The 24176-nt window shown below is 34.6% G+C and overlaps 1 protein-coding gene across 7 annotated transcripts in view; it reads left to right on the forward strand.

Moving 5' to 3' along the window:
• Positions 1 to 24176, forward strand: part of ATP11B (ATPase phospholipid transporting 11B (putative)) — a 117703-nt gene that overhangs the window by 15172 nt on the left and 78355 nt on the right. For all 7 annotated transcript variants that reach the window (XM_021674510.2, XM_021674511.2, XM_064366845.1 and 4 more), the window contains exons 2-6: positions 9430 to 9546; positions 15403 to 15492; positions 17014 to 17094; positions 23702 to 23809; positions 23998 to 24126. In XM_021674510.2, the coding sequence (XP_021530185.1) occupies positions 9430 to 9546; positions 15403 to 15492; positions 17014 to 17094; positions 23702 to 23809; positions 23998 to 24126 (525 nt within the window). The remainder of the gene's footprint in view (positions 1 to 9429; positions 9547 to 15402; positions 15493 to 17013; positions 17095 to 23701; positions 23810 to 23997; positions 24127 to 24176) is intronic.

A 24176-nucleotide genomic window follows, 5' to 3' on the forward strand; every position in this document is an offset into this window, starting at 1 on the left:
TCATCAATTTCAAGTTGGTGGGGACTAAGTCATGTATTTCTTTCATCATCATTAGTCCTTAGCATACTACAAAGCACGTAGTAAGTATTCAGTAAGTAGTCTTTGGTTGCTAAAGTACATTTTTAAAAATTGAATACAGGACGATATTAAAAGGCAAGAAAATTGCAGATCAGCAGTAGAATTTTCATAGTTACTATACAGGATAAATGAGCTGCTTTTTGAAATATTTGAAAATAAGCTAAACATTTTTTTGTTTTTTAAAAATGCATTTTCAGCCAGGCATGATGGCTCATGCACTATGGGAGGCCAAGGTGGGCTGATCACTTGAGATCAGGAGTTCAAGACCAGCCTGGCCAACATGGTAAAACTCTGTCTCTACTAAAAATACAAAAAATAGCTGGGGATCGATAGGTCCCTGTAATCCCAGCTACTCAGGAGGCTGAGAGAGGAAAATCGCTTTAACCCAGGAAGTAGAGGTTGCAGTGAGCCGAGATGGCACCACTGCACTCCAGCCTGGGTGACTTGGAGCAAGACTCCACTTCAAATACATACATAAATAAATAAATAGACAAACTGAAAATTTGTCACACTAACATAATTCTGAAAATGCTCTATTTTCAGAATTATGTTAGTGTGATCCAGTGATACTATATAATCATTTTCTGCTTAAAGTTTAATTTTCATAGCAGTAGCTTAAGATTTAGTGAGTCTTTTTTTTTCTTTTTATCCTGTGTAGACATGCTTTACTTTCTTTTGAAGCATATTTCTCAGGTTCTTGATAACACATTTCTGACGTATAGACAATTGTGTATCTTCCTCCCTCCCTACTTTTTTCTACCTTTGTGTCAATTCTTATCTAAAAAACTAAATAGGATTCACCTAGCATCTTTATTCTTTGAACTTAGGATTTTTTTGTGCTGTGATTGTTGAGAATGTTTTTACCTATACTTTATCCTATTTAAATCTATAGTTGGAAATATTTGTTGTACAGTAGTTTCCTGGTTTGAATACTGGCTGTACTGCTCATAGGAGATAAGCAGCACCTTCTAACTTGAGAGATAGTGAATACTTGTAGGATAACTTATATTTTAATATCCAAGTATGTAGCTGATTCTCAACACTGTCAGACACATTTCCCTGTTCCTGTCAAATATTTTATAAATACTCCTTTCTTTTTTAATCCTGAAATAAAATTTAAATAACTTATACAAGTAATTTTTTTTAAAATGCACATTACCACCCTAATTGTCATATGAAGGAAAAATAAATGAATACATTTATATTAAATAAAATCTGTTTCGGTATGTAAATAATCATGACTACACTAGACATAATGAATAATCAGATGCTGAAGTCATTGTGAATGCCCTGGCTCTAAAATATACTGCTAAAAATATATGTTATAGTGACTCATAACATTTTCAACTGGTGATGTGATTTTCTCAAACAGTGAACACCCCTCCTAACAGTTCTGACAAAAAGTATAATCTTTCTTCAATTTACATGGTATTGAAGATTTCATACCTTCAGAAGATTTCAGAACTACATAAAAGTTCTGACAAAAAATATAATCTTTCTATAGTTTACATGGAATTTTCCAGGGATGCAATTATATGGTAACTGCATCCCTGGAAAATTCATATATCCATACAAAAAGTTTTTTGTTTATATTTAAATAGAAGGCTTGGATTATTTCAAAGAAATTTTAGCAAACATGGCATCTGGAGGTTGTGATGCTCATAGGACAGTTCTTCATTGGCAAGACTCTGCAATCCTTTGCGGAATATCTAATACTTCTGCCTCACCCACCCAGTAACTAAATGCCACTAGCACCCCCAAGTCATTGTGAAAATGAATACCAACCTTATTCCTGAAAAGTTCCCTTGAAGACCACCTTCCTTTCTTTGGCTCATTCTCCAAAAATGAGTTTTGACTTTGAGGCATACACCTCTTAGCTATAGCAGAACTAGTACATACAGTTTTTTACCAATCAGAAAACGATAGATGGATAGAAAAGCCTGTAGAACACTAAGTATATCATTATTCAGGACCATCATTTCAGTAATATCATTTTGGTTGGTTTATCCAATTTAAATTCTTTATATTGCATTAGACATATGATAACAAGAACAGCATATACTTTCATTGTATGTAAGAGCATTATATATTTTGAGAAACATTAAAAATGTTTATGATTATGGTAAGTTGAAAAGTAGGATAACTAGATTGTGATAAGTGAGACTGGTAAAAGGTAGTTGATTTTGGTTGCTACTGCTGTTATTTATTTAGTAACAGTTTCCTGGTTCAGGTATTACTGAAAACGGTTTCCAGCATATAAAATTAATAGCACAATTGCATATTTTCCATCCATCTTTTTTCTTTTTCTTTTCTTTTTTTTTTTTTTTTAACTTTTTTGGTGTTAATTCTTGTCTAAATAACCAAATAGGATTCACCCAGCACTTCTTTTTTTTTCACTTCAGTGCACTTTTTAATGTTTAGAATTTTTTGGTGTATGTTTGTGACTCGTATTTCTTTAAATAGTAAACTTTGAAGATATTGTGAAAAAGATATGTTTATTTATTAACCACATCTCCAGCGTATTTGCAGAGTTGTAGCCAGCTATTGCCTATATACCAAGGAGGATTTAGAAAGCCATTTTCATTGCCTTTTTTCTTTATGATTGTTGGGGAAGAAGGAGGAAGCGAGTGTTTTAGAAACCTGAGTAGAAATGTATTTTTACCCATTTATCTTCAATCTGGAAACTGCAGCTATAAAATTGACTAGTTTCACTCCTTATCCAGACAGTGGTTAACTGGATAGGCAAAGTAAAAAACTCAAATTTAGTGTTCTTGGTTATGGAAACCTTAAATTCTCCCTTACTAAAACCTGTGATCTTTAAATTTGATCTAAACTAAAACAACCTTACACATTTATTTTTATCATAAATACCTCTGCGTTTCCATACATGGAAACTACCAGTGCAGCATATAAAGGGATATTTACTATTATGGTTGAATTATGGCCAAATAGGATTTGCCTGATCCAGAAAATCCACGGTGAAGTCCCAAATGGATGACATTGATTTATTAAAATTGTGTGAAATATACATAATATAAAAATTTACCATTTTAACTATTTTTAAGTGTACAGTTCTGTGGCATTCAGTATATTCACATTGTTGTATAGTCATTACCACCATCTGTCTCTTGATCTTTTTTATCCTCCCAGCCTGAAACTGTACTCATTAACTTGCTATTCCCTTCCTTACTCAACCCCTGGCAACCACTTTTCTGCTTCTGTCTTATGAATTTGACTACTCTTACTCATTATATAAGAGGAATCATATGATATTTGTTATTTTGTGACTGGCTTATTTCACTTAGCATCATCCTTAAGATTGATACTTACTGCATCATGTGCCAACATTTTCTTCCTTTTAATGCTGTTTAATATTTCATTGTATGTATAAACCATATTTTGTTGATTCATTCATCAGATGAACACTTGGATTGCTTCCACCTTTTCACTGTTGTGAATAATGCTGCTATGGACATGGATGGAGAAATACTCTTCAAGCTCCTTCTTTCACTTCTTTGAAGTATATACCTAGAAGTAGAATTGGTGGATCTCGTAATAATTCTGAGTTTAATTTTTTGAGAAACTGCCATACTATTTTCCATAGTAGCTTCACCATGTTACATTCCCTCCAGCAATGTACAAGGATGTACAAGGGTTCGAGTTTCTCCACATTTTTGCCAATACTTATTTTCTGTTTTGTGGAGGGTTTTTTTGTTTTGTTTTGTTTTTGTAATAACTTTCTTAATGGATGTGAAGTGTTATCTCCTTGTGGTTTTGATTTGTATTTTTTTAATGGAGGTTGATTTCTTTTACATTCAGGAATGTCAAAGTTTACAGCTTACAACAACTGTAAAACTGTAATAAATAGCTTTTGATAAGAATAAGACAAATTAGGAACACCAGAGTAAAAAGTTTCCTTCTAGCCCCTCTTACACTGGTAATGGTACATTTCACTCTACAGAATAACTTTTAATTTTTTTTCCATTTCCAAATTAAATATCATAAAAGTTAAAATCAATTTGACAGACATTTTTTTAAAAATTATTTTTATTTTTATTTTTTTGAGACGGGGTCTTACTCTGTTACCTAGGCTGAAGTGCAGTGGCGTGATTATGGCTCTCTGCAACCTTGACCTCCTCGGCTCAAGCGACTCCTGCCTCAGCCTCCCAAGTAGCTGGGACTATAGACATGTGCTACCACACCCGGCTAATTTTTCTATTTTTTGTAGAGACAGAGTTTCCCCATGTTGTCCAGGCTGTTCTCAAACTCCTGGCTCAAGTGATCTGCCTGCCTTGGCCTCCTGAAGTGGTAGGATTACATGTGTGAGCCACCATGTCTGGCTGACATTTATTTTCAGTGATATTTTATTTTTATTTATTTATTTTTGAGACTGAGTTTCGCTCTTATCACCCAGACTGGAGTGCAGTGGTGTGATCTCAACTCACTTGCAACCTCTACCTCCGAGGTTTGATTCTCCTGCGTCAGCCTCCCAAGTAGCTGGGATTACAGGCGTGTGCCACCCCACCCAGCTAATTTTTTGTATTTTTAGTAGAGACAGGTTTTACCATGTTGGCCAGGCTGGTCTCAGACTCCTGACCGCAGGTGATCTGCCCACCTTGGCCTCCCAAAGTGCTGGGATTACAGGCATGAGCCACCACGCCTAGCCAAAAGAATCTTACAGTCTGGAGGGAGAGATAGATACAGAGACAAACAAATACAATTCAGCATAAGTAAATCTATACTTGGACTGTATAAAAGGTTTGGTGGGAGTAGTACCTAACACATGCCTTCCTTTGTCTCCGGGGAATGAGGGGCATCAGCTAAAGCTCCACTGAGAAGGAAACTCTTAAGCTGAAAAATGAAGGATGAGTAGGCTTTTGCTGGAACCTGGGTTGAAATAGGAAATCAAGTTTGGGAAGTAATATTATAAGAGATGAGCTACCTATAGTAAAGCTTTGGCAAATGATTTGAGAATTTTTGAGGTCTTTTTCTAAGATTACTCTAGATTTTATATCCCACAGCTTGAAAATGCAGTCCCAACCCACCCCTGCACAAAGCCAGAGTTCTTGGAAGACCAGACTGGTCTGATAGATGGCAAACAAACTTTAATTCTAAAGTGAAAGTTATGTCATGCAAAGCAAAAGGCTAAGATAAATTATTATAACTGTTTACATTGTAGGTGTTTTAATTTTTTCTCTATCACCTTACTCTGGCCTTTTAACAGTGTCACATTATCTTACCCTGATGATACCTATATAAAGGTATATGTTACTGAATAGGTACATTTTATTGAAAGTTCATGTCTAGGAAACAGTAATTCACAATTCACTTTGTAGATTTTAATAAAAGACATTAAGTAATTCCTCCCCAGAAGACTTGGTATTTTTTTCCCTAGACATTTTCATGTGCCTATATACTTTGAAACATATAACCAACAAAAATCACTTTCTGTCATGTATGTGATCTAAATAAAATTCTGTTCGTTTATTTTAATAACCTACTGGCATTACAGTTTTGACTTTGAAGCTGCTTTTTGTTTTTGTTGTTTTGAGGTCTTTTGTTTGTTTTGATGCCTTTTCTTTCTTTCAGCAAATAAATCATATGTAGGAATGCTAGACGGCACTGTGAACTCTAAGGATAATGTTTTCTTAGTTATATTAAAGTAGTATGACTAATTATTCATAACTATAGTTTTAGTCTTCTCTTAGCTCTTTTATTTGTAATGCTTATAAAATATTTGGGATTTTAAGATAATAAAGACACTGATATATTTGGCCTGGAATTGAAAATGTTGAGATTCATTCCTAAGTATTGTTTTATGCTAGAGACGTCCTCCGGAAATTGATATCGCTGTTTGCTGGTTTGATTTTTCCAGGTCTCATTCAGTTTGGTTACAAGAGGAGTCTCATTCAAACAATCCTGTCCTGTGTATTAACAGTTCTCCTAACTGCCATCATGAGACTTTTCCTCCTTTAAATACTCACCCTCTCCCCCGCCCCTTTTTTTTTAATGCCTATGGCTTTAACATATGCTCACAATTCCAGTAAGAAAAGAAAAAAGGGATTTTGAATTTCATAATTTTTAAGAATATAATAGCTTTCCAGTAGTTTAAATTTATATGCCTGCAATTCCTAAACTCTACTTTTTAGTAGATATTAACATAAAACCAGGATGGGTGGAATAGCATTAATCTGTCTCATTTCCTTTGCCCAGGACAAAATAAAACGAGAGGAGAAAGAAGCAGGCAAGCATCAAGGCGTTGAGGGTGTGAATGAGTAGTCTAGGATGGCAAGAGAAAATGTATTATGTGCCAAAGGTTTCTGAACCTTGGCATGTAGCCTTGACCTAGTGATTAGGGAGTTCAGATTCTGTTTCCTCTCTAGTGTCATAGAATTGCTGATAATGCTTGCCAGAAATAGTGTGAAACTATGCTTGAACGTCATACTAACAGTATAGTTACACAAATAATTTTGTTAATAATTTGTTAAAGAAGATAAAGGTTTTACTGAAACATAAAATTCTCCTGAGGTAGTTTTAATTATAGAATTTTAAGCTAAAGAACTAATTACAAAGCAAGATTTTAAGTTAAGTACTTTGAATCTTCTTTTCATCATGCAAAGCTCACGAAACCTATGCACACACTTATCAGAAAAATGCACATATATGCAAATTTGCACACAATTTCAGGGATTCATAGAACTGAAGCCCATTTATAGATCCTGCTCTAAGTCAGTTTCCTCCTATTTGGATAGTTTTGTTCTTTTATTTAGGTTATGGATAGTTTAATTTGTTGTAGCAAAGTCGATATTAAATATTAATGAACTGAAGTTATAGGTTTAATTTTCTTATGGGACGTTAGGCCATACTTATACTACAGACATATTAAATTTTGCTATTTTGCATATGAAAGAAAATAAGACATGTACATCCCCACAAAGGCATGCCATTGACTATAATATGACTGGATGAGATTATGTGAATTAATGAAAAACCTCAGAATGCAAAAGTAGATACTATATCATCATTAGGAATACGGAAAAGTTTGTCATCATTTTCCTTTCAGATTTGTCATATTTTAAATTGTGATATCTTGGAATATAGAATTACTATATGGGATTTTAAAAATTCAGTTTATAATTGATTTTTGGGGGAACATTTTTAAATATCCTTTTAAAATAACTATAGAACCCTCAGGAGTTCCAAAATTTTAGTATGTGGTCACTGGTTCTAATCATCCAGTTGAGATAAATGGGAAATGATGAGCATTTGCTTCATGTAAAGTATGTGCATTTATATGTTAATACAAATTCTAGTCATAATTGAGATGTTGTAGTTATCTTTCTGTTATTTTGGGTTATTTGTTTTTCGTTTTTTTAGATGTACATAAATTCCAGTGTTGGTGAGGATTTAGCAAAAAATTAAAATTCTCTTTCAGTGGTTCTGAGTCTCAATTGTCTTGACATTTTAAAGATTTATGTATTGTTTCAGGCACTGAAATTTACTCTTTTTTTAAAACACTTTATCCCAAAAGCTAAATTAGTGTTTAAATTAGTGTTAAGGAGAAGTAATAACATATTAGTAACATTTTATCTATTTTAATAGGCTCTTAAACAGGTGTCCATCTGAATCTGTTGAGTTGAGCTGAAAGCAGAGTGATGCTGGAGAGAAAGATGGCAGAAAGCATATTAAGAGGCAGGAGCTAGTGTATGGGGGGAGATGTTAACATAAGTTTACAAAGCAGATGCTGAATAAATATGCCTCATGCAGTGTAATGCTCCAAATACCTGTTTATAGGTAAATTTCCTGTGAACCTGTTTTGAGAAATAAAGCCATAGACTAAAGGAGTAGACTTCAAACTGTTTGTTCATTCATTTACCAAATTGTGAAAAAATTTAAAGATACCTTACTAGGAAAGTAAATATTTATGCCACTATATATTTTCCTTAAATAGACTGATTTTGAAGTCAGACACATAATGCCATTTTCACATCTACAAAATGTGGTCATCACTATTGCAAAGTGTTGTGAAAGCAGGGTAGAAAATCATAGGCCTTTAAATAGTCTGAACAAATAAAAATGATTTTTATGATGCATAGTACAGTCCTGTACTAACTGTTGCTAAGATCACAGAATAAAAGTTTAAAACCAAGAATAATAGTTGACTACCATACATAACACTTAATATTCCGATGGACTAAGCAAAATATCCCTCTAGGTTACATGGGATCTCCCGCTATCTGCGTATGTCGGTCCTTAATGGAAATGTTACAGGGATGTTAAGCATTGAATGGCAGCCGGATTACTTACTTAGGTTACTAAATTAGAGCCTGTACTAATGTCTAAAAATGGATCATCGTAGCTTATGAATATCAAGTTTTATTGACCTTTTAATAACTACTTAGTAGGACTAGTAAATAGCCCATGACCACTATTTAAAAAAGAAAGAAAAAAATCTAAGGAATTTTTAATCATTTCCTGTTAGTACCAAAGAAACAAAGTCTTTCATTTGGATATTGCTTTCAGCCTCAGTGGGTTCCCAAAATCTACCAAAAGAGTCTTTTTCTTTTCTAATTTTTCAAAACCCTAGACAACATGCCAAATGTTAAAGGTGTCTTGAAGATTCACTTGCAACTGTGGAAGTTAGTACAGTCCTCTAAGAATGAACTATCAGTAGTCTTGTCATCCGTGAAATCTTTTCTCCTGGAGATGATTACTAATAAGCCTTGGCAGATGGTTTTCTAAATTTGAGGTCAGGATATGAGTTCCTCAAGGCCAGGAATTACAGCATATTCATATCTGTGTTTCAGTAAGTCAGTTGATACTATAATGGCATAAATAAGTGATTGTGTGGAATGAATCTGGGCAAGACCCTACCTAATGTACTGTCAGTCATCTGGGAACAAAGCTCTGTGCAACCAAGTCAGTCTGGCAATGGAAAAAAATGTGGCAGGTGCTTACTAGGCTGTAGCTACACAGGACTTTCATATCACTGAGTAGAAATCCATCCTAAGAGAAGGCAAGGAACCCACAGAAATGATGGGAAGGAATGCAGGTAGGGAAAGAAACCTTGTCTTCAAATACTTCTCTAGGTTGTAGTAATTTCTGACAGAAAATGAACTGTTTTTCATTACTAAAGGTATTACTTAGTTAAGTTTCTATCTAGAGATAATGTACCTGTGAAAGAAAAAAACTAGGTGGCATAGCTCTTCTAATTAAATAGATTGAATCTATATGCATTTTAAGGACAATAGTAATGTATGTAATCTGACCAGCTAAATAAAGCTAACAATAAAGTGTCATAACTAACCTGGTTGACTAGTATTTCTTTTTCTCTTGCTTGGTTGGTCTTAGGGTTTTGACCCACCACATCAGAGTGACACAAGAACCATCTATGTAGCCAACAGGTTTCCTCAGAATGGCCTTTATACACCTCAGAAATTTATAGATAACCGGATCATTTCATCAAAGGTAAGAATTACAACTTTTGTTATTAGACTGGGTGCAGTGCCTCATACCCATATAATCCTGGCACTTTGAGAGGCCAAGGCAAGAGGATCGCTTAAGCTCAGAAGTTCAAGACCAGTCTGGGCAACATAACGAGACCTTGTCTGTACAAAAAATCAATTAGCCAGGTGTGGTGGCGCACCTGTACTGCCAGCTACTCTGGAGGCTGGCTTCAGCCTGGAAGGTCAAGGCTGCAGTGAACCATGATCGCACCACTGCACTCCAACCTGGGCAACAGAGTGAGACCAAGTCTCAAAAAAAAAAAATTAGTATTAAAACTGTGGATATGGATCATTTTATTTTTAAAAGTGATTATATGTGTGTGTGTATTTATTTATATTCTTACAAATTGAAGAAAATGGTAGTTGATTTATCTTAACCAGAATGGTTAACTGTAAAATAAAAGGAGTTGCTAATTGCTAATACCAGTAGCTAACATGCCAAAAATTGTCTTTAGTTGCTAGTAAACTAAGGAACTAATATTTATGCTATGTACCAGAAACTATATTAAGTACTTCTCGTATTATTTAATACTTACAACAACCCTATGAGATAGTTTTTATGAAGTCTATTTTACAAAGTGATGTTATACTGCTTTTAAATCAGTTTCCTCAGTTGAAGTGCTAGGAAATTGAATAATTTTCCCAAGGTTGCTCACTAGTAAATGGCTAGATTGGAATTTAAACTCAGTTCTGTGTTGCTGTAAAGCCTGCTTCCTCCAATCTTACCAGTCATTTGTACATGTTTTATGGTGCCAAAGTACAGCTTCACTCATATATTCTTCCTTATTTCATTTTTTCCTGTGGCATTTTTAAGATGTCTTAGGTTATTCTGAAGCTGCAGATTGTAGAACAGTGCTTTTCAGTAGACTTTTCTCTCATGATGGAATTGTCCCATATGATGGCCAGTAGCTATACAAAGTTATCAAGGCCTTGAAATACAGGTAGTGCAACTCAGGATCTGAAGTTTAATTTAATTTTTATTTAAATGTCAGTGTGACTAGTGGCTACCTTATTGGATGGTACAGTTATAGAGGTTATGAGTGGAAGAGACTGAGGATGAAGTTTTCCTTGTATCGTAACTATTGCCTGAAAAGGCACCTTAAGAAGCATCTTTGCATTGCTCCTGCCCTCCTGTCCAAAGCAGCTAACATCTTTTCTCTAATCCTGACCTCGTCTTTTCCAGGGATGTTGTCTTAGGTCAGCAGTTCTTTATTTTATTTTATTTATTTATTTATTTTATTGCATTTTAGGTTTTGGGGTACATGTGAAGAACATGCAAGATTGTTGCATAGGTACACACATGGCAGCGTGATTTGCTGCCTTCCTCCCCTTCACCTATATCTGGCATTTCTCCCCATGCTATCTCTCCCCAACTAGGTCAGCAGTTCTTTGCCCTGCCCCATATTTCTGCTTTTACGTTCTTTACATGTGTGACATACCCTTAGTGACGTCTCTCATTTTGAATGATGGTTCTAAAGCAGAAAGTAGGAGGAGGAAATGTCAGAATCTAGGATAATGGATGAGCTTTAGATTAGTGACACAGTTCTGAATAAATTATGCAAGAAATAAAAGCACTTGAAAAGTTTAATTTTTTTTTAAACTTGGGGTATAATTTACATACAGTAAAATTTAATCAGCTTTAAGTGTAGAGTTTGATGAGTTTTGACAAATCTGACCACCGCCATAATCAAGATGTAGACTGTATCCACTGCTCCAAAAAATTATTTCATGCCCTTTTGCAGCCAGTTCCCTTCCTCCTCACCCCCAGCACTGCAACCACTGATCTGCTTTCTGTAACTATGGTTTTTTCTTTTCTAGAATTTTCTCTAGAAAGTCTAGCACAAGTCTTTTGTGCCCGACTTCTTTTTTCCTAACATAATGCTTTTGAGGTTCATTTTTGTTGTTGCAAGTATTAGTATCTGTAGTTCATTCCTTTCTGGTGCCTAGTTTCGCCATCAGCCTGGGTTTGGATAGTTAGTTTATGTTTTGAATATAAGCCATTTTCTTTGTGTGGTTCTCTCACAGTCAGTATTTTCCCCTTACATTTCCAGCTGCTTTTCCAGCCCTGAACTCTAATCTCTGTCACATTTTGTTGATGAGGCTGCAGTTTCCCCAGCTGTTTTGCTGCCATTGCTGTGTGTGGTAGTTGGATACGTCTCCAAGCTAAGAAGCCAAAAATTCACAGTTTATACTTTTTCCATTTGCAGTTTTTGAAATTAAACTCTCTTCCTGTTTCTATCTATATTTTGGAGCTTTTCCAGGAATTGACATAGTTTTTAAAATGAATCTTTATAATTCTTATCTGCTGGGAGTTCACAGAGCTACTTCTCTGCCAGTAGTGGAAACTGAGTGTCCTCCTGGAAAGCTTTTGGGATTAAATAACTGTCTTTATATGACTGTCTTTGTACACAGAAGTATTCCGTTTAATGTTCTTGACCATATTTTTAAAAATGTGAATGTTTAAAGAAATACCACCTTTTTAAATGTTTACCGTAAATGAGGACTATCTCATTACCACCTATTACTTGTCTTATTATGCCACTATTGCTTTCTTACACTCCTTACAAAGCAGTTGCTATTCCACAAACTCATGTTGAATTTTGCTAGCACTATGCTGTTGCTTTGATTTCATGTTGTTAACCACAGTTTTTTAAATTGGATTTTATGTTTTGTAGAAAGGTAGAATTCATGTCTTTGACTGTAATTTCAAGAATATAAATATCTATACAGATACTGTCACTTTTTTCCTGAGCATAAATGAAGCCTGCCTCTCATTATTCTCATTTTACAACCTTTTCACTCCCTTATTATTCTCTTGGTCTCCTTCCAGACTGCATGGTTTTCTTTCTTTTTTTTGAGACGGAGTTTCGCTCTTGTTACCCAGGCTGGAGTGCAATGGCACGATCTCGGCTCACCACAACCTCCACTTCCTGGGTTCAAGCGAGTCTCCTGCCTCAGCCTCCCGAGTAGCTGGGACTTCAGGCATGTGCCACCATGCCCAGCTAATTTTTTTGTATTTTTAGTAGAGACAGGGTTTCACCATGTTGACCAGTATGGTCTTGATCTCTTGACCTTGTGATCCACCTGCCTCAGCCTCCCAAATTGCTGGGATTATAGGCATGAGGACTGCATGGTTTTCTGTCTCACAAAGCCATCCTGTCCCTTTGCTCATGCTGTCCTAGCTTCCTGAAAATTTCTCCCTTGTTTGCCTTGGATTTTCAGCCTGTTGAATGTTCTTCTTTTAAAGCACATGTCAAATATGACTGTCTTCATTAAATTTTTTTCATATGCTTTATCTTTGAATGCAGCTATTGAAATTTTGTTCTTAATCTCCTCTACTTAATATTAAACATCTGATTTCTGTTTCTTTTATTATGGAAGTGTCTTGCATGTTGTGGTTGCATTGTATGTCTTTAATTGGCCATAGTAACTACATTATCTTAAATTTAAACTTTCTTTGGCTTTGCACAATGGCACATGCCTATAATCCCAGTACTGTGGGAGGCCAAGGTGGATGGATCACTTGAGGCCAGGAGTTTGAGAACAGCCTGGCCAACAAGGTGAAATATCATCTCTACTAAAAATACAAAAAAATTAGCTGGGTGTGTTGGCCAATACCTATAGTCCCAGCTACTCGGGAGGCTGAGACATGAGAATTGCTTGAACTCAGGAGGTGGAGGTTGCAGTAAGCCAAGATCACACCACTGCACTCCAGCCTGGGCAGACAGAGTGAGACTCAAGAGAACTTTAAAGCATAATAAATTATTCTTTCTTAGCAGTATTTTCATAATCTTTGGTATTATGCTACTAGAGTTCACCCTCTCTATACAATAGGAAAAGCATAGAATTTAGACTCTTTCAATCTATTAATATGTTTGTATTTCAGAAAAACTAGAAACAGTTTCTACCATTTGTGTGCTAGTTTTCATAAGAAATTTTTATCTGTTCTGAGTTGTTCCTTGTATTATTGAGTAGACAAAGAAAATACCCTGAAACCAGTTACCTTACTGCCAATTTATGTAGCTATTCTCCTCAGGATTCTGGAATACAAAATATATTGTCACTGTTATGTTTCAAATAGATTGCTATGAACTTAGGAGATTTCCGACTTTCCTTATAAAGTATTATGCATTTGATTTGGTGACTGAAGAAGTTACACGGAGATGTTCTGACAACAGATTTTTAATTCCAGTTAAGATCACTGGACTTGACCCAGAATTACCGTCTCATGTGTATACATTGAACATTGACTTCCTTTGGCTCCAGGAAGTATCTACCTGTCTTCTCTCTAGAGCCCTAAACATACTTCCCATCCTCAGATTCCAGAGCTACTGGTGCTGCCACTACTCAAGGAGAATATGTTTCACATATTCCAGATTCAAACTGAAAATGTAATTTCACCAAAGAAAGAAAGTTTGTTAAATATTAGACTAGTCTTTCTGTATCCCTGGGTCAGATAGGCTTTTGTGGGCTCTTCTGGGAACCTGACTCTATTTATAAGGTTGTTCACATGGGAAACAGTGTTTCAGGTCTCAAACAGCTGATTAAGAAGTGAACTTCTGACAGTGAAAATCCAAAAATTAGAACCATGCCATCCGACTTGACACCAGAGAAAATAGGTGAAGTAAAGTACCTCTTTGGAAATCTTGAATTGGTCAGTAACCATTGAGGCTTCATTGCCTGAGATCAGGATATTATGTGAGAAAAAAAACCCATTGTCAACCATATTTATTTATTCATTAATGTATTCTGCAAAATATTTGATCTCCACCTATGTGCCAGGTAGTAGTAGAGCAGTGAATAAAATGATATCCCTGGCCTCAGGGATCTTATATTCTTCTGGGAGAATGTAAAGTAAAGGTTCTATAAACCCTTTCCCTGTTTCATATTTGAAGTTATGTTGTGAGTTGTAATACAAATAAAATTTGCAACATATTATTCTGCCCTTGTAATATAGCATTACAGGTTTTTGGGCTGAGTAATAATAATAAGCACTTTTATAGCAATTAGTATGAGCCAGGGTCTATCCCAAGTGCTTCATCCGATGTTAGCTCATTTAATATTTATAGGAACCCTATAAGATGTGATTAATATTATCCTCATTTTATGGAGGAGCAAAGTGGGACGCAGAGAGATTAAGTCCAGGGTCATTTAGTGAGTATTACAAATTAAGATTTGGGCCACCGCAGTTTAACCCCCAAGTATCTATGCTTTTAACCGTTGTAGTCTACTGTCTTACCTTTCAAAATTGATACTGTGACAGATTTTCATATCCTTCATGAAATTTTCTTGGTGGTTATCACAGTGATCACTTATTTAAAGCATTTTTATTTCTTTGACATTCTAGGTTATTTTTTCATATTTCATACTAAACAAACCACTTCCTCTGTTTCTGTTGCTAAACTAAATAAAATATAAATTGTATCTAAAATCAGCATTTCTATCAACTCATATTTATCTTTAGCATTACGTTTAGTTTTGTGTACCAAAATTCAAAATAAGTTGTTAAAATGTTGTAGATCGGTTTTCTCCAACTTCTAAAAATAACAAGAATTTAATAGCAAAATTGTTGGGTTTCAGCTTATTGCATTTTTCAAAATTATGCTAGAATTGCTAATAAATAGTAAAAGGAAGAAAAAAGAGAAGTAGAATAAGTCCTGAACTCTAAAAGCTAGATCGTTTCTGTAGCATATAAACTTAATACGATTTTGTCTAAGGGGTTAGTGAATCTGATTTTACTTTACTTATGAATATTATGTCTGTATGCTTTATATTATTTTTAAATGTTAATTTATTGATCTCTCCTCTTTCTTTTTAGTATACTGTGTGGAATTTTGTTCCAAAAAATTTATTTGAACAGTTCAGAAGAGTGGCAAACTTTTATTTTCTTATTATATTTTTGGTTCAGGTAAGCTTTATTACTCAATAAAGACATATTTTTAGAAATGTCTTAGAACAAAATATGTCTTAGAACAAAGAAAAATTACGTTGTGTTCTTAATCATTTGACCATGTGACCATTTTTTTCTATAATGCTTCTGCATCATATTCAGTGAATACAATGATCTATCATATCTAGTTTTCTAAAAGAAATAGCCTATGAACTTTAAGATCAACTGTATATTGTTTCATCAATAATGTGTCATAGTACTTAGATTAACCATAATCTTAGCTAAGAATATAACCTAACATCTTTCAGATATTCTGCCTCAGAACATAAATATTTTTGTTTTTAATATATAGTGCCTGTTTTTGGCACATTTCTGCCTATGATATCATCTTTGTACAAAATAAACTTTTCTTTGGCTTTTGATTTTTTAATTTAAATTTAACTTAAGTTATTTAAAAGAATTTTAATTTTTAAGTATCCCTGTGGGTATAGTTTTTTCTTTCCAGGAGACCATTTTCTTTGCTTAAATCTGTATTTATTATATTAGGCTGTTAGTTTCTTAATTTTCACCTTGTGCTTAAAAGAATTACATATATGTGTGTCTATATATAATATATGTGTGTGTGTGTGTGTGTGTGTGTATATATATATATATAAATAAAATATATATAATCAAGAGAACCGCCCATGAAACTTGAGTATAAATCAAGATTTTAATATAGTGATTGCCTTTTTCCTTTAAAGAAGTTATTCTTTTCTGATAAAGCTTTGCAGTTTCAGTGTAGCATTGAATGTATAAACTCTGAACTCTTCCCTCAGTAGAACCTGGGATTTCAAATGAAATATTAAAACTTGTTAAACAATCATTTTAATGCTTTAGGAAACATGTGCTTTTTAAAAAAAATATATTGCTTTCCTTCATGAACAGAGAAGGAATTTCTGATTTTCTGCCCATAGAGCATCAGTTTGATTTTCTTGGAAAAGCAAGAAATGTATACTAACCCTGTCCACATAACATCCATAGATTTGTGAAATCACTAGCTAAGGTGAATTCAGCTTGTCTGTGGAATAAAACAAATTTAATTAGCCTGTCCGGAGTAAAGGAACATCGTTTTCCTAGCTGTTTCCCTCTGGCTCTGTTGAATGTAGCAAAATTACTTCCATTCCTAGTTTTTTTTCCCTAGTGTTGATACCATTCTGAATCCAAGGGTAAAAATTGCTGACAGACTTTTCAGCATTTATCAAGATGTGCAAAGAAATGTGAAATGAGATCTGAGTAGCTGTAGTTCCACTCCTTGGCAAATATTGAAGAACTGAAGAACTCTGTCTTTAAGCAGAGTTACTGAGTCCACTCTAGCCATATATGTGAATAGGCAGTAGATTTAAATAGTCTATCAACTCCATACGATAGCCAACAAAGTGAAGTTGTGAAATTGTGAACTAAAGTATACTCACTGTGTAATGTGAAATTTTAGATGATAATAGTATGATGTGCACAATATAAAAATGTAATATTCTCTGTTCTTTTTGATAAATCTAGCTTATGATTGATACACCTACAAGTCCAATTACCAGTGGACTTCCATTATTCTTTGTGATAACAGTAACTGCCATAAAGCAGGTATGAAATACGTTTTTTTTTATTTTCCTCCAACTCATTTAGAAGTTGCTAAATATTTCTACTCCAAAGTAACATTTATTGTTGTGAAAATAATTTCCGTAAGAAAGCAGCAAATTTGATATGTAGTAAAATTAAACCAAATTAGCCACTCTGTTATATTTCAGGTACCTGGTGACTCATGGAATGATTAACATCATTAAAATATGTTATTCCCTTGACACAGCTAGAAAGCATCCAAAAACAAGGTTTATATATGTATAAAGCAATTTATATATGAAATAGATTTCTTAATTATAACCATCTTTATAGAGTTTGGTGATATTTAGAGGTAATACAATCCACAAGAGATATGTTTATAGAGACCAGGGTATATACTTTTGGTGTGAACATTTGTGAGTAAAAATTATATAGTTCAAAAATTAGGGCATGGTAGCATATACCTGTGGTCTCAGCTACTTGGTGGGCTGAGGTGGGAGGAATGCTTGAGCCCAGGAGGTGGAGGCTGCAGTGAGCATGTTTATGCCACTGCACCTCCCACCTGGTTGACAGAGTGAGACCCTCTCTCAAAAAAATAAATAAATAAATAAAGCATAATCCTTTTCTACTGTTTATAACTTTCTCTTGTGAGGTTCTGTGTTATGTATTTTCCCCCAGGAGAAGTAGCTTCAGTCAGAACATGAATTGACATTAAAATCTAGGTATAGAGAATAGAGTTATTAGATAAACATACAGAATAAGAAATGAAGGAATTTATAGAAATGTCCTGTTGATATAGCTACTACTTCTCAAAAGGTCTTGACAGGGTTTCACTTATACAGAGAGGATTCCTTCCACTTGCAGGAGAGTTAATTGAATTTTCTCAGGTAAACATGATAAATTTTTCTAAGATATAGGGATAAGGCATAAATTGACATGGAAATAAAATTGACACACATTTTACAATTCTGGGATGAAGTATATTCTTTATTGCTTACATAAGATAGAGCCTAGATTAACAGTTAAATTGTGCATCTACATTATGCATCTACATGTCAGAATATTAGGTCACAGCTCTCAATAAGTTTGATTTTACTTTCTTCACTCTTCTATTGGAGATTAGAATGTGTATATACTGGTTGATAAGCATTTAAATTACTCCATATAATTATTTACTTGATGCATATTTACTTTGATGAAATAAATGACAAATAGATATCATTTATTTCAACAAAGTAGCATGTTTGTTCTTTGGACCTCTTTTCTCTATCTATATACTTTCACCTTAGGTGATTTCATCCCATCCAGCAGATTGAAGTTACCATCTCTGTGATGATGGTTCCCACATTTATGTTTATCCTGAAACTATTCTTTAAACTCCAAACACACATGTACAACCATTTGTACAACATTCCTACTTTGCCATCTCACAAGAATCTTAAACATAACTCTTGATTTTTTCCCCCTCTAAACCTGTACTACTAGTTCTTAATTATTCTGCAGTTCATTAAATGGCACTGCCATCCAACCACCACAAACCTTGACAGCATCATCCTTTGACGGTTCTGTTTATCCCTCCCTTCAAGATCTACCTAATTAGTCCAAGCCCCCATCATCTTTTTTCTGGACAATTGCATTCTTTTCCAAAGAGTTCTCTTGCTTCTACTCTTACCGTCCCATGGTTTTCACAGCAGCCAGATTGATCTCTTAAAATCGGATCACGCTACCCTCCCACTTAAAACTGTTCAGAAGCTTTCCATCACACTTTGACCAAACCGTGTCTTTTCAGTGATCTACAAAGACATAAAGATATACAGAGTCTGGTTCCTGGTTCCTTCTTCTGCTTCATTTCCTACCTTTTTTTTTTTTCCTCACTGTGCTGCAGCCGTACTCCTCTACTTGTCCTCAAACACAGTAAGCATGCTTCTTTCTCAAGAGTTTATGGCTTGTACCTTCTTCTTGAAAAGTTCTTCCACCAGATAACTGCATTCTCAATTCATTTTACTCTGTACTTAAACTTTGGCTTTTCCTGGCCACCATGCCACTCTTATTTCTTACTCTGGCCTTTTTTTCCTTCATATCATTTATTCTTTTGTTCTATTGATAAATGTTTGTATTTTAGTTTTTCTGTCACTTTCATTTGAATGTCTAGCTCTATGATGCCAGATAATTTATTGTATAGACCTGCTTATTTCCAGTTACCAGAAAAAGACCATGCACATACTGGGCCTTCAGTAGTTGTTTAACAGATGAATAAATGAACTTATTGCATATTTTTAAAGCAATGTAAAATGTTGCAATACCCGTTGCCCTTATTTCCCAGTGTATATTTGGCCAAATATGGACTGCATTTAATTGGAATACGATATCATTAACTGAGTCGAAAAAGATGTTGGTGAATTTTTATCTGCAAAATAAGAGTTTAATATAATCATCATAATTGACAATCAGTCTCCTTCCAAAATTGGTTTAAGTAAAAGTGATTAAAATTTAAAGGCAGAAAGCAAAAGGTTATGCCTAGAACCTGTGTTAATATGGTTATTAAATATGAATGCTAAATTTACATGAGAGCTTCATAACTAAGGCAATGGGGGAAATAAGAAAGGCCATATAATTTATGAAGAGAAAATTTGATTCACAAAGATTTTCTCCTTAACTCAAAACAAAATTTTTGGACTCAGAATTTTCTCTTTTGCAACAACTATTCCTAACTTTTTCTAATTTAATAAACACACAGAATACTTCCATATGTTGTTCAGGTTTATGTATCTATTTATTACTGATCTATTTTGATCAGTAGAACAAATTTTGGAAAAATTGTGAAAGTGAAAGTTTCCATGTTCCAACCTTTCTTTCTTGTCTTGTCCCCTTTTAGTCTGCCTTTTTCCTTTGTACTTTTATCAAAATAGGAAAAGACTCCATTGTCAACTCCTTACACTTTAATATGAATGAGGTTGTCAGTTGTTTCCTTGTTTTTTAGCTTCCCTCAACTAATATATTAAGTCTGCTCTTCAGTTGTGTAATGCAAGATAGTAGTGCTCTAGGAAATAAGATAGTCTGCCCTCCATGATTCTAAAACTTGTGAAATAGGAAGGTAAGACCAAATATGAAAATAATGATGATTCAACAGAGTAGTAGTAAAATCCAGTGAGCTGTAGCTATTCAGAGGAGGAATGAAGCACTTCATCTTCATCTGGATGACCAGAGATGGTTTTGTGGAAAATAAATAATATTTATTTATTTGTGGAAAAAATACTATTTTTACATAAATTTTATTTATTTATTTATTATTTTGAGGTGGAGTCTCACTGTCGCCCAGGCTTTAGTGCAGTGGCATGATCTTGACTCACTGCAGTCTCCGCCTCCTGGGTTCAAGCAGTTCTCCTGCCTCAGTCTCCTGAGTGGCTGAGATTACAGGCGCATGCCACCACGCTCGGCTAATTGTTTTGTATTTTTAGTAGAGACAGGGTTTCACCATGTTGGTCAGGCTGGTCTCAAACTCCTGACCTTGTGATCTGCCCGCCTCAGCCTCCCAAAGTGCTGGGATTACAGGAGTGAGCCACTGTGCCTGGCCTATTTTTACATATATTTAAGAATTCATTCATGGTAAGGGTCATATTTCATATCAGTGGGGAAAATACCGATTGAACAATAATTGTGAATATTTAGAAAAAATAGTTGGATTCAGACTTCATACCATATAGCAAAATAAAACTCATTTGGATGACTAAACTGAATATACATAACTACAAAAGTAATAGAAGTAAATACAGATGTAATTTTATCTCATTTTCAATTTGGGAGTTAATCTGATAGAAGCAAGGAAAGAAATCTAGGAAAAACAAAATCCAAGTGTTTCAAAAGGAAGTCTGGATAATATTAAAGGCAAAAAGGAATCTGAAAAATTTGTGTTATGTATGACAAAGGGCATATGTCCTTAATTTTATTATTATTATTATTTTTGAAACAAAGTCTCATTCTGTTGTCCAGGCTGAAGAGCAGTAGTGTGATCACAGCTTATTGCAACCTTGACCTCCCAGGCTCAGGTGATCTTTCCACCTCAGTCTCCCAAATAGCTGGGACTACAGATGTGTGCCACCATACTCAGCTAGTTTTTGTATTTTTTTGTAGAGACAGAGTTTCGCCATGTTGCCCAGTCTGGTCCCCAGCTCCTGGGCTCAAACTATCCTCTCGCCTCCCAAAGTGCTGTAATTATAGGCTTGAGTCACCACACCCAGCTGATCCTAGTTTTAAAAGATATTTTACCAAGAGGACATACCTTTCTCTTCACCATAAATAAGTGAAAAAGGCATGGATCATCTCCAAGAAGAGATATGCAGATTGCTAATAAATAGATGAAAATATGAATTCTCATGGAGGAAATACTACGATGATGATTCTTGGAGTATGGGTGAAATGACAATTGATGAAGAAGATGAGGTAGAGATGAACAACTTGGGCAAAAAAAGCCCAAATGCAAGACAAGGAAGACCTCTTTTGGGGAATTATAAGTCTAACTTGTTTGACCCTATTTAAGAAAGTACTACAAGATAATAGAAGTATAGGATGGTTCAAAGTTAAGGAAGCCAGAAGATGCTTTGCTGTAAGCATTGAGAATCGTTGAAGGGGTTGTGAGCACTATAGTGAATCAAGACAATGCTTTGGGAAGATTAATCTGGCAGTAATATGTAGGATGAATTAGAATTTGTGAGCTTGCATAAAAAAAGATAATGTTTGAATTATCGTTGCTCTGCTATTCATGTCATCTGACTGTGAAGGAAAGTGTGCTTTTGACAGTTTCAGAAAAAAATATTTTGACTCAATTAAATTTCTCTGAAATGACATACTGCAACTTAAATGAGGCCAACATAATTTAGGTGTTTTAAGAGTGCTTTCCCACAAGGTTTCCACCTGAAAACAGCATAGCTTCAACATAGTCTCTCATATTTTGCTTTTTATTTTATAGTTTCTTAATATTTAAAAAATAATAGATGTACTTTTTTTTAAGGGAAACAGCACAAAATAACATATAGTAAGTCTTACACTCCTAACCCCCAGTCTCCTAGTTCTTCTACCCAGGGAGTAATTATTTGGAGGTTAGTCCAGATATCTATGCAAAGTGTTCACACAGGCAGGCATGTTTTTTCACAAATGGTAGCATAGAACAAAACCTATTCTGTACCTTATCCTTTTATTCATTTATTACTCTCGCTTAGATATCGTTCCATTGGCTATACTAGTGTTGTATCTCTTGAGTTCTTGAATTTTCTTAAAATGTCACAGGAAGTCTTTTCCACTTAAAAAAGATTACCATTCCTTAATATTTAATCAAAAGATTCTTTGTGAAATGCTTGTTTCCCTTCCTAATGATGATCCATACAGGCTAACATATTTTTGTTGAGTACATTTGGCCCTTGAACAATGCAGGGGTTAAGGGAACTGATCCCTTGTGCAATTGAAAATTCATGTACAACTTTTGACTCTCCCAAAACTTAACTACTGATAGTCCACTGTTCATCAGAAGACTACTAATATCATAAAACAGTCGTTTAACACATATTTTGTGTGTTACACATATTAGATACTGTATTCTTAAAGTCAACTAAAGAACATGTTATTAGGATCATAAGAAAGACAAAATATATTTAGTATTCTGAAGTGGAAATAGATTGTCTTAAGGGTCTTCATCCTTGTCTTCACATTGAGTAGACTGAGGAGGCAGATAAGAGGTTGGTCTTGCAATCTCAGGGGCACAAGAGGTAGAGGAGATCGATAGGGAGGAAGGAGATTTTGGCACACTCCGTATAACTTTAAGTGAAAACAGTCCATGTGTGAGTGAACCTGTGCAGTTCAAACCTGTGTTATGCAAGGGTCAACTGTACTAATTATAATTCTGTCAGTCTATTAAGAAAGTAAAAGAATACAATCTCAGTTTCAAAATCTGCTCATTTTTTCCTGCTTATTGTCTGTAATGCTCTGTGAATTTATATGAAAATATCATTTGTACATAGAAACAATAAAATGTAGTGACTTAATAGGTGTTGGAAAAGTGTAGAAGAATGACTCCCCAAGTTTCTGGCAAGAACAGCTTGGTAGAAGGTGGTATCATCTGTCAAGATGGGAAACAGTGGAAATGTAGGCACACTTTGAGGACATCATCGGTTTGGTTCTGAACATGTTTAAGACATTTATGAGTCATCAAAATTGAGATATTAAGAAAGCAATTAGATATTCAAGTTTGGAGTCCAAAAGAGATATATGGCTGGAGATACACATTTCAGAATTACCAGCATATTTATACTATTTGAAGACACAGAGATAGAAGGAATCTCCTAGCGAGAAAGAGAAATGTGAGAAAAGGATACATAAAGGTGACATAGAAGGACCCTCCATAAGGAAATTGAGAAGAAATAACTAGAGGTCCTGTGAAAGCCAGGAAAATGTGTGTAACAAAAAAGCAAGTGTTTCCAGTAGGAGCAAATGTCAAATGCCTATGAGCATATGCATCAAAATGGCCTAATATGATTCTGGAATACAGTGTTTCAGGGAAGTTTTTGAGTTTTTTCTTATTTAAGAAATGTATCTTCAAATTATACTGAAAAAATATTTTTTACCCTTTGGATATTTACAGGGATATGAAGATTGGTTACGGCATAACTCAGATAATGAAGTAAATGGAGCTCCTGTTTATGTTGTTCGAAGTGGTGGCCTTGTAAAAACTAGATCCAAAAACATTCGGGTATGCATCTGGTAAATAATGGAAATAATTTTATCTTCATATCACAGGACATAATTCTAATCTTGATATTATGTTTTAGTTAAAAACCTACGCTAAAATACCATGATAGGCTACTTATTTAGAGCCCAACAAAAGTAAGTCCTTGCCTTTTAATCTGTAAATTCACTGTTCCCCAAAATTCTTTATAGGTGGGTGATATTGTTCGAATAGCCAAAGATGAAATTTTTCCTGCAGACTTGGTGCTTCTGTCCTCAGATCGACTTGATGGTTCCTGCCATGTTACAACTGCTAGTTTGGATGGAGAAACTAACCTGAAGGTTTGTTCACATATGTTTGAGTATTGCTGTTGGAACAAAATGTCTTTGGA

The sequence above is a fragment of the Aotus nancymaae genome, unplaced genomic scaffold (genome assembly GCF_030222135.1).
Source record: "Aotus nancymaae isolate 86718 unplaced genomic scaffold, 86718_ANA_hifiasm-v0.15.2.pri h1tg000067l, whole genome shotgun sequence".
In the NCBI taxonomy this organism is placed as follows: domain Eukaryota; kingdom Metazoa; phylum Chordata; class Mammalia; order Primates; family Aotidae; genus Aotus; species Aotus nancymaae.